Source organism: Ptiloglossa arizonensis, chromosome 3 (genome assembly GCF_051014685.1).
Source record: "Ptiloglossa arizonensis isolate GNS036 chromosome 3, iyPtiAriz1_principal, whole genome shotgun sequence".
Taxonomy (NCBI): Eukaryota; Metazoa; Arthropoda; class Insecta; order Hymenoptera; family Colletidae; genus Ptiloglossa; species Ptiloglossa arizonensis.
This window is the reverse complement of record NC_135050.1, coordinates 10,921,529-10,938,128: the sequence shown is the minus strand read 5'-3', so window position 1 is coordinate 10,938,128 and position 16,600 is coordinate 10,921,529. Positions and strand designations below refer to the sequence as shown.

Genomic DNA, 16,600 nt, shown 5'->3' with positions numbered 1-16,600 from the left:
CGTGCAAAGTCGAAGGAAATTCGAAGCAGTCAAACGCGCTCAGCCCCGAGAATTTTGTAATTCTGTTCTTTGTGTTTCGTTGTAAACTCAATTATCTTTGCCCCGCGCCCGAAAATTAACGAACGTCCGCGTACTGTGTATAATTTCGTGCCAAGTTCCTCGGTTAAATTTACTTCGAGAAAATGAAAACAAAAGCGATTTCCGCTACGTTGATAAATTAATTTAAAATGGTCCGTTACGTCGAAGGATTTGATACGATTCTAATCGGTAAACTTGAACTTTAAATATTGCTCGTTGAACGTCTAATTTGTCGAACTGCACGATCGTTCGGCAACTTATTTGAACAAATGGAGTTCTCGTAATTTCCGACGAAGAAAACAGTCTACCGGTTAAATAAACATCGCTCCGCTTAATTAATCGAGGTAACGTATAATCACCACAAATAATGTTAAACGTTCGATTATTTTGGTCGACCAAAAATTAAAGATTTGAATTCAAGTGGATGAATATTTCGATAAAGCTTCGAAGTGAAGTATGTATATATATGGACAAGTGTTTAAATTTCTAGTTAAAATGGAAGTGAGAATTCTTTGAGAAATACTCTGTACTATCTTCAACACATTTTAAAAAAAATATCTTTATTTAAAAAAATATATGTGGAGAAATACAATATCTGTAATATAAGTACACAATGTAGTACGAAATGAAGAAAAGACTAAAGTAATATATATTTCATAAATAAATTTTAATTGATATCAATTCATTCATACGTGGAGAAATACAATATCTATAATACAAGTACACAATACAGTATGAAATCTAAATGAAATACACTTTAGTGTTTTCTTTTTCTTCCATTTAACAACGTCACGTCTTTCCTTAAATAAATTAATAACGTATAGTATAATAATCGCAATATATAGAAGTATGCAATAATGTTCTCTATTCGTAGTCGCGCGTTTGCGATGTCCGATCATAATCTCCGTGAGAGAGCATCCTAATTCAATACGGAGGACCGCAACCGTCGAATAATGTACCATAAGTGTCAGGAGGATTTATGCGAGCCGCGTTCGCGGCTATAATGTTTCCACGGTCGAGTATGCGAGGCCAATATGCTGGAACAAAATGGACGGGGGGTGTTGCTGGTAAATGGTGTGTCAGATAGCGCGGACAATATTGCTCGGTGTACGCTGGGTCTACGAGTCACCCTCTCGTATTTAAACGGAAGGACCTGCGTCGATTATGGCAAGGGGCTCCTCCGCTTTCGCTCCGAGCGGGACGTATTACACGGGATTCGTTGAACATGTCACCGCGAGGATTAATTGTTATATACGTCGTTCGACAATACGCAATCGGAATGTCGGTGAAATTTCTCTTAACGTTTCTCTTAATTTTTCTCACATCGTTTCAGACGCAAAAAGTACATAACCACGTACTGACAATTTAGTTAGCCTTTTTCAGATACTCGAGAACGAATTACGCGAAACTATTCACGTTCAACGTATTCGCGGTATCCACTTGACTCGAAACTATGCGTTTCATCAAATTTTCCAAAGACAGTTGAATTCTGTTTCTCCCGATTCTCCGTAATTCAATTTTCAAACGTCTATAAAATTTCGTATATCCATTTCTCTCGATATTTATCTTAACTTTTTCCTTGACATTCTTCTCAACATTCCTGATAGAAAAAGTACGTGTACACGTACTGACGATTTCGCTGGCCTTTGAAAAATGATTGGAGAACCATTTACGCAACACTATTCACATTCTACGTATTCATGGTACCGCGTTCCACTTTACTAGAGACTATACTTTATTTCTCCCTTTGATACACACTGACTACAAATAACGGAGTTTCGATGCAACGAGTTTTCTAGAGAAAATTCTGTAACTTTTGTAGCTAAATTTTTTCTCTTTTGATTCACTGTAATTCAATTTGCAAATATCTGTAAAATTTCGTATATCGATTTCTTGTGATACTTATCTCAATTTTTCTCTCAACATTTCTCATACAAAGATATTCGTATATCTACGGTTGTGGCTATAGTCCAAGACATGTGAGTATCGTTAGAAGAAAGAAGAATCACCCTTGGAAGGAATTGCGGCTCGTACTGGGTCAGACGTTTTGGTCAGCCTTTGTGAGACGATTGAGAACAAATTATTCGATACTATTCACATTCTACATGTTCATGGTATCACGCTCCACTTGACTCGGTATTTTTCTTTGTTTCTCCCCACAATACACACTGACCACAAATAACGGAGTTCTAATTCACCGAGTTTTCTAGACATTATTCTGCAATTTTCGTAGCTGAACTTTATTTTTTCCGATTATCAGCAATTTAATCTGCACAGTTCCTTTTATGCAGATCTTTTTTTTTCGATCTTTTTATATTGATTTTGGTTTGCGTGCTGCTTCTATAATGGATTGTTATCGACAAAATAAAGCGAACACGAATATTCTCGATTATGTACAATTGTACTTTTTATAAATATTACAACAATATTAGATACTTTGAAATTCAAAATATGAATATCTTGATTGTCTAGATTCGAAAAATGAAACGGTCGTACTTTCGTTGGTTGAAATTCTTGATTTTGGTTTCTATAAGTACGATTATGGTTCGCCCAATAGTTTGCACAGGGATTACGCGAGTACCCCATATTTACAGAGTCTCCACTCATAAAGTAACCCAATGTTTCCGGACTATTTAAATGGAGTGCAAACCTTGTGAAAAGCACACACAGCTAATGGTAAATGTGTATTGGAAAAGTCTAATAAATTTTATTGGAATGCTTGTATCGATAACAATTAATATCTATAATTTTCAAAATGTTTCTATCGATCAAATTTTGTACTACGAATATTATAAGGTTTAGAGAAGTTGTATCTTTCGATATTCCTTTTACCATTGCAGAGAAGTAACAAAATCATCTATGAAAAAATATTATAGTAGTTTCCTTTTTGCACTCTTATTTGAGACACATTGCTGCGCGTCGTGTTGTCGATTTATGTCCATTAGTTTTAAAGGAAAAAAGTTGCATCTCATTCATTATGCAAATGTTTCGTTAATTCTTTCGATATCGTCGTTTACGTCACGAGGGAACACGTTTAAAACGTATCATCGCTTCGATATCGATGCTTCGACATCGTTGCTCCGAAAATACCTTTCTTAAACGAAACGTCGATAATTAAGTATTATTCTACCCGAGAATCAATCGCAAATAGACATGTAAAATGAATGATTTTGAATATACGTAACTTGACCGGAAAAGTCGATCGAATTAGATCCAAGAAAATTGTTTCTTCTTTTCCTACTTTGTCCAAGTATTCCAGTACAAAGTATTTCGTTCATTTTCCTCGTCCCTGATACTCGATTTTCAAATTTCTCGTTTCGAAAAATTTATTTGAAATCCAAAGTCGTACAAACTTATTTCCATTCAAAATGATTACAAAAGAAGCCACACTGAGATACATTGTTTACCATCAATAAAATGAAATTCTTTCTCTCTTCGTCGATTTTTAAATCTCTCGTTTCGAAGATACGATTCTAAACCGTAGAAGAAGTGAGTTCGTGCAAAATTGTTACGTTATTCCCGTGCAAAATTGTAGGAAAAATGGGGTCGAGGATACGTTGTTTATCCATCGTAATACGAGATCGAGCTTTTCAGTTTGCATCGTTCGTTCCTCTTTTCTTCTCACGCTGCGTTCTGGTATCATTTTCCGGCCCAGTGGCTTTTTATCAAATAGTGCTTGGCAGTGTCGACGTTGCCGGTAAGATCAAATCTTTTGTGCTTCCGCCCGTGTTTCTTTCAGCGTGGATGCGCCAATATGGTAACGTACGGGGGCACACGTTGCTGACTTTGAAGCAGGTAGATCCACGTGCTGACACGTGTGCACGGACAGATACGAACTCAATCGCCCGTGGCGTGCACCACGTGCCGTGAATTTAAGTATTCGAAAACGTCGATCTTCCTCCTACTCGACCGGTGCTTGAAATTACAACGACACAGAGACTCGTTTAATATACGCGGGACGTGTAATATTCGACGTTGTTGCTCGGAGTCGAGAGGAGTAGATCGTCGTGACCGCTCCAGTCACGACCGATCGAAGTTAAGCAAGACATTTTGCAAAGGATATTTATTACACGGTTTTTACGATTTCGCGGGACCGTGCAAAACGATCGATGGAGTTGACGAAGCACCAGGTTCGTCGATGCAAACGTTTCGTCTCCCAGTGCAGAGAAATTGAAAGAGTTACAAAGAAGGTGATTTTATATACGTAACTTTCTTTATATCATCGACGTCGCGCGAGGATAACAATTTGCCAACTATAATCTGTTTCAAGTTCTTCGTGAACGTAAATTTTGGTTCCCCGTGCATCGATTTCTCTGGGAAACCTGTAATTAGACCCGCGAACGATACAAATTTTCAAACATGCCCGAAAATTAATTTTTATTTCTTGTTCAGTAATTTAAATTAATTTGACACGCTATCCGTTGAATACTCACCTGTTTCTTAAGACGTCAATAAATATCGAATTGTCGTGTACGAACATGTTCCAAAGAAACTCTACATCGGGTACGATTAAAAACGAGCGACGATAACATCAAAACTTGTTCTACATACGGTATCAGATCGCTACTGGAAAATAATTTTTCAGTAATTGGAGATAGTTTGTCCGAAGCTGTTCAGATGCCTGTATTTTACAAACCGAATATTTTTCTCACTTTTCCTCTCCGGTGATAATAATAATAAAAATGTGTTTATTGCACCGTACAAAAGACACATAAACAGAGCTTATTAAACCTAACCAGTTGGTAATAGCTTATTCTTAAATGTTTCGTGTAACTGTATTAAACAGTTTTTAGAAACTATATCAAAACTATAATATATTAAACGGTTTTTAATTTTACTAGGCGTATTCAACTGGTTTAGAAACGTGAGTTATAATTACTCTCGCAAAGAAGAAGTATTATTTGGTTGATCTCTTGGTGAATCGATCCCTCTGCATACATCGTTGAACTTTTCGATATATAGATCAACTGTTCGATAAATAATCGAATTTCTGAAATAGTACATCCACCAAAATTCCTAAAACTCATAACTAACTCTCAAATAGTAATAATCGAAAAGAAAGCAACATGTTCCGCGAAAAATGTTACCATCTCTCGTGATAAATAAAAGATAAGAAAAATTCAACCGCTCCGAGTCGCGGCACAAAATACATCGAATGTAACGTGCTCTGGCATCTTTTCGGGCACGTACGCGAACGTCAATCGTCGCTCAAAGGGTTGATACTTCTTTGTTTCGATGAATACAGAACAATCTCAAGTCGAGCAGCAACTTCTTCGTACACCCTGTAAAGACGTCTTCGAGAATTTCTTTACCGTTTGCCGCGTACATGAGAGACCTACACAGTGCACACTAAACGACCAATACCTTCGTGAAAGTAAAAAAGAGAATAATGGTAAAAGAAGAAATAAATCGTCGAGCGACCGATGTAACCGTCGTCGCGTCTCTCCTATCAAGGTAAAAGCGACGTTGACCTTAAAATTACAAACGACACCGCCGCGACGTTTAATAGTCGTTCACGGTTGCCATTACCGTTAACGGCAGCGAGTAATTCAAGACCACCGAGCGTAGCGTCGAATTTCAAAGGGTTGAAACAACGTGTTTCACTTATTCGAAGATAATGCTCGTAAATACACGAGCTTTATCCGTGATCCGACGTATTCCCATAAACCTCCCCTTAATTACGAATCATTCCCGTGAGACGGCGACTCGTTGAAGAGTACGTCGAGAGTCAGGATGATCCGCAGGGTCACCCTTCGTAGATATCAAGATCGTAGATAGCCTCGGGACGCATGCGTGCAACCGTTGTAAGGAACATGAGATCTTAACTGGTCGATCCCGTGACATATTCCGTTGGTCCCCCGTCCGTCTGTCCGTCCGTTCGACCGTTCGTTCCCTTGGTTCGTCCTCGGTTTGTCCGTCCGTGTCGCCCAGCGGGTGCCATCACCAGTTCTGCACCCTCGCATCCGTCAAAACGTTGACTCTTCTTTTATTACGCGGCAGGCCGCGTTATAAATTTCGATGAACGATGAGCCGGCCGTTGGAAAGAAAAAGTCATTCCTACCTTTTCGTATAACCAATTACTTGTCGTGTGCGTGAGATTCCTGTCCAGGGGATCGTCAACGAAAGCCGTTCCGAGTCCAATCGATGATTGCTCGAGAGTACGAATAGCGCGAGCGTTCATGAATATCGGACGGTCGACGATAGAGCCATTGATTTTAAATCATCGTAAAAAGGATTCGGATCACTTTCTGGTCGCGAGTCGATCGAGAACTACTCGAAGGTTCATCGACGCGGGAATTTCGAAACTTGAAGGGATATTTTTTGGAGAAACGTTAAGTAAGGTGGAATTATTGATTTGAAAATATCGTAAGAAGGATTCGGATCACTTTCTGGTCGCGAGTCGATCGAGAACTACCCGAAGGTTTATCGACGCGGGCCTTTCGAAACTTGAAGAGATATTTTTTGGAGAAACGTTAAGTAAGGTGGAATTATTGATTTGAAAATATCGTAAGAAGGATTCGGATCACTTTCTGGTCGCGAGTCGATCGAGAACGATTAGAACGTTCATCGACGAGATGATTTCGAAATCTGTCGAGTTACTTTTGGAGAAAACTTTAAATAAGATAGAATCATTGATTTGAAAGCATCATGAGAAAGATTTGGATAACTTTCTGGTCGCGAATCGGTCGAGAACGATTTTAAAATACATCTATACCGGGTTTTATAATCCTGCCGAATCATTTTCGCTGAAAACCTAAAGTACAAGCAGCGTCGAATTAACTTTTCTCGGCTTTGTTTCTCTCTGTTTTTGGACCACAGATTCCTAAAAGTATTCGAAGAATTCTGGTGCAGATCGATACATCGGATACTTGTATGGAAAGTCAACGATGAATGTAGAAGAATTAAGTTCACCGAGAGAAATAATGGCAAATATTGCAAAAGGGTTAAATATGTAGATCGAAAATTGATAGAGGCGGCTTCATTATGTTCTAGGGATCGTGGAAGTTGAATTAATGGTTGTATAACAGCACGAACGCTGGCACGAGCGTGGGTGCTCACGATCGGACAGTCGATGGTGAAAGCCATGGACTCGAACATCACCGTCGTTGAGTACGATGCTGCAGCGGGGAACACCGATTCTCCTGGCAAAACGAAGACTCGCTTTGCTTTGCTTTTGCTTTGCAATCTGTTCGCGAAGTACGAAATCAAATATCTTCTGCCCAGGTTATAGTTCGTCGTTGGTCAAAGAATCGAAGAGGAATGAAAATATTCGAAAACGTTCAAAAGATTCAAACCACCAATCGAGACTTTGATATTCTCGCTTGTAAATTTTTAAGCAAGTCGAGCGAGTCGAAACCATTGAATCATTTTGAAAATCTCAAACGATTTCAAACCGATCGAAACTCTCGAGATATCCGAGTATTTGCAGAACTTTCTTCATCGTATCTCCTTGACTCGAGATGTCTCGAAAGTAATTGTAACCTATCAACAAGGTTCCTGTACTCGTGAACCAATCATTGCTCTACCATTCACGCTTCAACAACTCGACGTTAACATTTTACGACGACTTCTATCTCGTGAGAGCAATAAATACAGGGTGTTTACCACATAAGGGCATAACTCTATTTCGCAATAACTTACGAATAAAACTCTTGAAATTTATTTTCTTCGCTACGTATCGTTTATTCGATCAACGATATTATTTAGAGAATATTGTACCGACAAAATGATCGCTTCGATGACTTTTCGTTGCACCTGAGTACATTCCAGAAACAATTTGTTCAATATTTTGCTCGATTCGTCGAAACATCTTCGGTTAATTAGTTAATTATACAAATCGTCTTCTTTCCAACTCTGAACAATACTATGCAAAGATCAAAATTGCCAACTGGTGAACAAAAGGTGAAGAGGACTAGATTCTTACTCTGTATATATTAACTTGATAATTTGCGATCTCTACGTAATATCGTTGATAAAAAGAAGACTCAAGAGGTGCATAGTCAAATATTGCTCGGTTAGCGCCATCAATATCCGTGTTCCTACAATCGTCGAATAATCGTTCGACCAATTGGTAAATTGTGCGTGTGTCATCTACCTATGCATACTTCTGAAAAGTAGGCTACCACGCTACAGCCAATCGTCAATTATATCATCTTTTCACTAGGCTACAGTACTACGCAGTGCTGGAAAGATAACGAACGAAAGGAATGCAAGTACGACTGGTCGTAACGGATTAGCCATGCCTTGTGTACATGTGGTCTCAGTTGCGATGTGTTGTTGGCCGAAAAAATTCTCATCTACTACCATTCTTATCTACTACCAACCGCGTCGCCTGACAAAGAAAAGTAACGCAAAGCAAACATGGAAGCTACGAAAAAGTTAAAGATTGGGGTTAGGAGAAGGTATCCTCCTTGCCTCTGTCATATTTCCAGCGACGCGTAGTAGACCGTCTTTGAGTCTTAGTCGCGGTATATTATTAGCTAGAATGATTCTCATCCACTACCAATCGCGTTGCTTGACAAAGAGGAGGTACAGCACACATCGAAACTAAACGACGTAGCTACGGAAGCGTTAAAGGTGGGGGTTAGGAGGAGTCAGCGTCTGTACCGCCCCTTCGATCATCTTTCCAACAACGCACAGTACTTTCGTGCTCACGTGGAGAGAAGTCACGACGATATGACGCAAACATCGTTGCACCGTCTATTCTGTGTCACAATCGGTGCAAAACGAATAATCAAGTCCCCTTTTTGGTTGTTCGCAGGTCTCGAGTCCCAAGTTCAGGATTCGAAGGACCTCTACTGGTTCTAGAAGCGAGCTCGGAAGTCTCGTGGGCCCGACTGATTCGCAGCATCCGGCGGATCGCGTCCGCGATGAACACGAGCTCGAGATCGTGCACGACGCGGTAGTCGTTGCTCTTCTCCGCGGTGCCGTGCGCCAGGTCGCGAGAGGAGGACGAAGAGGAGACGAGGAAACACCCGTTCGTAGCGACAAAATGGCGAACGCGATACTCGAAAGGGGGGCATACTCGGGGGAAGAGAGACGACAAGCGTACTTAGACGACGTAACGTGATATTAGCGTGCTAGGGGATCCGTTTGTTCGGGGTGGGGACGGGGGGTGGGTGATTCAGGGGGTCTGTGGGGTTGGGTGGGGGGCGTCCCGGACGAACGAGCACCAGGGGTTTGGCGAGGAGGAACTTTGTTATATACCGGCCGGACTGAAACGTCGCCATCGAGGCGATCGTTCTCGCCCGAGTCGAGCAAGTGTACATAGTGTTACCTAATTACTTTAAGGATCTACTATTAGCGTACAACTCAGATAGTATTAGAGGTATACTTTGCGCGCACTATTACCTTCATAGTGACTGATGTCCGACCGGCCGTTGAAAGAAGAGAAGAAAACGAGAGAACGAGAGTGAAAGAGAGAAAGAGAAAGAAAGAGAGAGAAAAAGAGAGAGAGAAAGCCTCTAGTTCGTATAGAGTGTAGGGATATTAGACCACCGAAGGCGTGTCTAAATTTTCCAAATAATTATGAGAACAGACAGAATCGATCGATCGTCCCGCGATCGGATGCTTTGCGTGCCGAACGATACACGTTCACAACTCGGCGCGGAGAACACGGTGAAACAGAGACGACGATGACGACGACGACGACGACAATGACGACAACGACGACGACGACAAATAAAAACAGACGAAACGACGGAGACGGCGGTCCATGTTCCTTGAATAATATTACCGGCCGTGTAGAGTGTACTCTTTTCTTTCATCGCAATGATTAATTAATTATTAATTACACGTACCGTGATATATAGTTAACTTATTTCGGAGGACGGATGCCGAAGAGGGAACCAATCGAGGGACTTAATTATTTGGTGAATTTAGCTGCAGACTCAAACAAAATATTTATTGACCAATGATCTTGCCATATATATATATATATTATAAATATATATATATATATTACTATTATTATTATTATTATTATTATTATTATTATTATTAATATTATTAATATTATTATTATTATTATTATTGTATCATAACACCGGGCGCTGCAGAAATTCTGAAATCTCTCCGAGTCAGCAAATTAAAATAGTTATTACCCGAAACGTCACAATTATTCTTTACATCCTTCCCCCATAGAATTAATCGTCCGTCGTAAACACGCACGCACACCCGTCATTTTGCCTAGCGGATTACTCTACCTTAAGCGCATCGTATCCATCTCATGTTATCGTCATCATAGGTGTTAAATAAATGATGCATTAATATTACCACCGTTGCGTTATCTCGTTGTAATTTCGACCCACCCTAATTCGCCGTTTTACATTTAATTTTACAACCACCGTGCACGTGGATGCCTCGAACGTAAGGTAGGTAATATGTTTTCTTTATTCTTCTCGTCTCGATTAGTTCTTAATTGTTCATCGATGACAATTTTATGCTTTTTACAGCGCGTATTGGTAATACGTAAAACATATGTGTATGGAAACACGTAATGGAATGAATATTTCGTAAATTGTATAAATAAATTTTATTATCCGAATGATACTCTGTTACAGGTTCACATTTCGTGGTTTTCAATCATTTGTGGAAAATAAACAGCGATTTTTTGTAATCCGTACGATATACTTTGTTATTTCATAACGTTACGTCTACTCGTCGTTCACGAGTAGACGTAAACGTTAGAGATACAAAATAAATTATGCAACTCGTTTTTACCTCCCCTATAGAATTTCAACGCTCGCTGGTGTTGTCGAGAGTACTGATTGGAACAATTCATTACGTATTCGAGAAAAATTTATTATCAGAAACATTAAAAAAGTACGCATCTCTGGACCACGATCGGAATCACTCTTATGGTTTGCTCGAATTGTCCTTAATGCTCTCGTTTCGCAAAACACTCTGTACATGCAAATTTCAAATGCTCCAATTCGAAGACGATACCGATCTCTCGTAAGAAATTTCGTATCTTGTTCGATAAAAGTCTTAATCGTGGCTCACCGTGAAAATGATTGATCTTTCGTAACCAATTTGGCAATAATCGAAGCACAGCTTGTATCGACTCTTCCAAGAGGAAGAATCAAAGACAATTACGCTTGCATTCATCGCCATGACGAAATTCCGACGTGTTTCCAAGTCCCTTCGAGTTGGACTATTTCCTGTGACCATTTCCTGCGCTAGAACATGAGAAACGCGTAATATCCTGCGATCGTGGTCCGCGGTATCTGCGATTATGTTAATAATTTAGAGATTAGGGAGATAACGTTTCGAAACGGAACTAGAGCATATCTGACTGAGAAAATAGAATTTTATGTTACTGCGGTTCGTTACGCCGCTGCTGGTTAATTACACACGACTGAATTTAGTGGCCCCTCCCCCCTCACACTGGAAAGTTAATCGAGCACGTAATAAGAGGAAGTAACGAGGAATTTAATCTTCTGGAATTCTACGTGGAACTTTCGGTTTCGTTCGATCCATGGCCGCGTCCAACTCGTTTAACCGTATTCGATCGTGCGAGGAATTTTTTCCCGGGCGATTTTGTTACTGTTGAAACTAGAAATAACTATGATTCACTAACGGATCGGTCACACATTGAAATAGAAACGAGTCACCTTGATCGCTTGCAGTTTCACGTATCGATAATATCCTGTTCGGTAAGCGCGTAAGAATTTTTCAGAATTTTACCTTTTAACATGTTACACGAAATAAAGTATTTTAAATAGTTCTTCGTTTCGCTTTTAAATCGGTACGTACGAAAGAAACGTTCGTGGTATCGCTGATTGGATTTAATTTAAACGAAACTTCGTGTTCTCGAAAGAGGTACTTACAGTCGCGAGTTTACGGAGAATTTATAAACATTGATGTTCCGCTTCTTTCATTCTGTTCTGAGAAGAAAAAGTATGTTTCCTGTATTCTGTGTTTTAGAGAAATACTCGTTTGGTGGAAAGAAAACGTTTGGAAGAAGCTTCTGTTGAAAGTTTCAATCGGACGACCGATACGGTCTCCAAGGAATGTTAATACGTCTCAAATTTGCAATAAAAAATCTCGTGTCTCTAAAGTAATGTAATGCCTTGATATATTGCTGTTGTAAAGTTATAGTGTCTCATAAAGTGTATTATCAGTTAAGTGTAACTTAACGAAGTGTCTTTATACTTCTCGAGAAGTTTTCTACAGAAGTTATTAGAAAATATTTTCTTCTGAACTGTGGTAAGTCGAAATTAAATTTTACTTCGTTCGACGAATACTCGTTCGCGTGTACCCACGTCACGAAAATATTTTCATGGTTTTCCATAGTCAAAACGAAGCGAGTGTCGATGACAATTTTTATAAGGAAATTTTCTACAAAAATCATTAGAAAATATACCAGCAAAATATTTTCTTCTGAACTGTGCTAAGTCGAAATGAAATTTTACTTCGTTCGACGAATACTCGTTCGCGTGTACCCACGTCACGAAAATATTTTCGTGGTTTTCCATAGTCAAAACGAAGCGAGTGTCGATGATAATTTTTATAAGGAAATTTTCTACAAAAATCATTAGAAAATATACCCGCAAAATATTTTCTTCTGAACTGTGCTAAGTCGAAATGAAATTTTACTTCGTTCGACGATTACTCGTTCGCGTGTACTCACAAAAATATTTTCGTGGTTCCCCGTAGTCTGAATTCGATCGTGTCCCGAGATTCCATTGATCAGGTCTACGAATCCGCAGCTGTCGGTTTCCTCGTAGAGCCGATCCGTTAATGGTACAGGATTTTTCGAGGAAAACACGTGTACGGATAGAACTAATATTCGAAATAGCCACGGAAGACACGTGTTCCGATCGGTGAACGATTTCCTTTACACGTGCTCCGTTTCCTACGTCACCGACGTGTTCCAGCTCGGGGCTACGTTAACGAGATGAGAAAATGAGCAATTAACTTCGTCACCTAGGGAGAAACGACGTCCCTGGGATTCGGATAAATCGTTGTTATCACGTGTAAAACACGTGTAGCCTGATTGGCCGCGCCACGAATGTAAATGGACCAAGGTGGCGAGAAATTTTAACAAGATCGAGCGAGACTTTTACAATGGCGATTCGATGCTTCGACTTCGATGGAATTGAACAAGAAGAATATTTGCGGGTCGTTAATTTCAGCGAGGAAGTCGAATAATGTTCCATTCTGTATTAAACACCGATACTTGTGGTATACATTAGGTTGTTCGAAAAGTAATTTTTTTTTATGAAAATGAAACACGATTTTTTTAGAGTGTATAATCATTTTATTAAATTATATATTCTCCATTTTGGAAAACGAAACAACTTTCCGAAGAAGCCAATATTTTGTTACGATATCGACTCGTAATATTACTGATAATTGTGATTGTATATATATATTGCATGCTGTCCTCGACTTTACGCAAATATTAAAAAAGAAAATAACGTATTTTATGAACGTATTGCGATAAAGTGAAAAGTATGGTATACTTATCGATTACACGTCGAACAGTAGTTACCCGTACACTTGGGTAAAGATATAATTTAAAATGATAATACGCGAAACGTTAATCGACAAACTTCGGAAGTATTAATTTCTCGTGCGGTAAGAACTGTATTGCAAAATTTGACGTAGAGAATTTTATCAAGGAAGACTCGGATAATTTCGTTCCTTTCTCGTTCTTCGTTCCTTCGAACTGTCATTGATATTGTAGTGTCGTAATTATCGTATCAAGTCATAATCTTCGCACACTGGACATTTCCTATCGCAAAAGTCTGAATCGATTCACCGATCTTCGAACTATATACGATACAATTTTCTATCGTATTCTATAGAACGTATTCTATGATTTTTAGATTAATTCTTCTGATACATTTCTCTAGAACTTGTGTCTAAACTGAAATAATATACCTAAAGTTCATTGATGAGGAAAATTTTAAGTCCAAACACGTTCTAATTGAAACAGATACCCGTAATGATCTATGACATAACTTATATTAAAGTATCTCACAGTTATTGCAATTGAGTTATTCGTGTAGAAAATTGTACAAGCTACTTTCTATAACACTATTTCGATTAAAATTAGTCTCGTACCGTTTTAAACTCGAACGCAGAAATTTTCTCAATTTTCTCAGCGAAGACCTCTTGAAAAAGTTTAAATCATCGCTCGCCATAATCCATGAAATAATTTGTATTATATTATACTTCTTGTACAGAGTGGCGTAAGTTGCGTTACTTTTATTAAAATTTATCTAGTTTTAAACTCGTACGCCAACATTTTCTCAATTTTCATCGTGAAGAATTTTTCGAAAAAAATTTAAATTATCTCTAGCTATTAACTATGACGTACTTGATATCACATTACATTTCGTGTATATACAAAATGGTGTAAGTCACGCTACGTATCGTTACACGTTACAATTAATTAGAATCGATATTAAAATTTGTCCCGTATCGTTTCGAACTCGTCCGCCAATATTTTCTCAATTTTCCTAGTAGTGACCAGTTTGGAAAAAGTTTGAAAACCACTGTACCGGACGATCCATGAGAAAACCGATCGATCGTTCCCACGGAAGCGATCGCGGTTGCTCACGAAGACCGCGGTGGCCGATCGCGAGCAGGGACCGGTCGTCGCGATCTCGATACGTCGATCCAGTTGCACGGTATGCGTCGATAAAGCGAAACAACAAAATCCACTTATCCTGTCGCGGAGGCAGGATCCGCGGAACGCTCCCGTGGCCGTGCATCTCGCGCGACGCGATAATTTATACCGCGGACGGTAATTACCCGTTTCGTAACGCGGTGGGACAGCGTTGCGTCCGGACGCGTCGCTCCGCCTCATAATCTCCGATCGACGTGGATTCCAATAAACGGTAGCCGCCGGTAAATCTACCGAATAATAAAATAAATCGTCGAGCGTCGTGAAGGGGCCAGTACCGATCCTCGGATAAGGGGAAAGCCGAAGATATATCGGGGGAGGGGCCGAAACAGGCGTCCAGGGAGGAGGGATAGAGACGAAGGAGGGGGATGGGAAATGGTGAGATTTATCGCGTTGACCGTGGTGTTCCATCTTATTTTAATTACCGAGGTCGCGTTGCTCGCTTCGGCCTTTGTGCCCGTTCGTTTTGTCGTTGCTCGTTCCTTTCCCTTTTTCCTTCGTTCGCCCGAGAGCCGGAGAGAGATTAAATGTGTACGGTTTAACTCGAACGCGGTCCCCCGTTTGACGGGGCCCTTCCTCCACGGTGAACAGTGATTTTTCGAACCGAACCGAACCGACGACGCTCGGACGCGATCGCTCGGTCCATGGATCGGCTCGTGCGCGCGCACTTCGACGCGTTCTACCGCCACTGTAGTTTTCTTCTTTTTTCTATGTTTACGGGGTATTCTTCTCGGAAGATGTTGTTTTTAAACGATTTTTGGGGTCGTAATTATCAGTTTCCAATAGGTTAACGAAGTTAAAAGTTTTCGTACGTGCTGATATTTATTTCGAGAAAGAACTGTGTACCGTGTTTTTTTTCTTTCTTTATTTAGGGGGTATATTTCTCGGAAGACGTTTTTAGACGATTTTTGGGATCGTAATTATCAGTTTCCAATAGATTAAGGAATTTAGTATTTTTCGTACGTGTTGGTATTTATCTTGAGAAAGAACTGTATACTACATTTTGTTCTACATTTAAGGGGGTATTCTCTTCTACAGATGTCGCTTCCAGGTGATTTTTGGAATCAATGATTAACAGTTTCTAATAGTATTGGAATGTATCTCGAGGAAGAATAATATCAATTTTACATACATATATTTACTATCGCTTTTGCTGTTATTTTGTTCGCCATTTTAAATGTCTTCCACTGTTCGCGTTGTTGGATTCATCCGAAATGGAAAAAAGTGATCTTAGTCTCGTTATAAACAAGTACGATTACCTTTCTATCTAGAATAAATTCGAAAATACACGATTCGACAAAATGGGAAACACGAAGCCATGCGAAAGTTTTTATCGCAAAAATTTTAACTTCCACGAGCAATAAAAAAGAAACTATTGGAAATATTGGTACAATTCTGGACACTCGAAAGATAGAGTTGCGTCTGTTTTGTGTGTATGTAAAATTTGAAAGAGATTGGTTAACTCTGCGTCGAGATATCCTGGAAGCCATTCAACACGATACATTTCGGCAAACATGTAACAGCATAAGTAATTACGGTCCTACAGGTTCCACCATATTGTGTACGTAACAAAATAACGACCACCGTAGTTAAAGATTAATATTTAAGTTACAGAGGCAAATGAGTCGTAAAAGTGCCGTCGCTCGCAGATTATCCCGCACTCGTTGACACGGGTAACTCGACTTATTCCATTCTGGATGCAAATGGATCAATATTAGGTTGTTCGGAAAGTCATTTCGTTTTTTTTTTTTGGTGAGAATGAAACACGATTTTTTTAAAGTGTATAAACTTTAGTTATACTTAAGTTTATTCAATTATATATTCTCCATTTTGGAAAACGAAATGACTTGCCGAACAACCCAATAGTATACGTAATTCTACGGT

The 16,600-nt window shown here is 39.5% G+C and overlaps 1 protein-coding gene across 2 annotated transcripts in view; it reads left to right on the top strand.

The window, feature by feature from the left end:
• Window positions 1-9,021, top strand: part of Vg (transcription factor vestigial) — a 159,914-nt gene extending 150,893 nt beyond the window's left edge. For both annotated transcript variants that reach the window (XM_076306935.1, XM_076306934.1), the window contains exon 6: window positions 8,840-9,021. In XM_076306935.1, coding sequence (XP_076163050.1) covers window positions 8,840-8,886 — 47 coding nt within the window. In that variant the 3' untranslated portion in view covers window positions 8,887-9,021. The remainder of the gene's footprint in view (window positions 1-8,839) is intronic.
• Window positions 9,022-16,600: the final 7,579 nt, after the last annotated feature.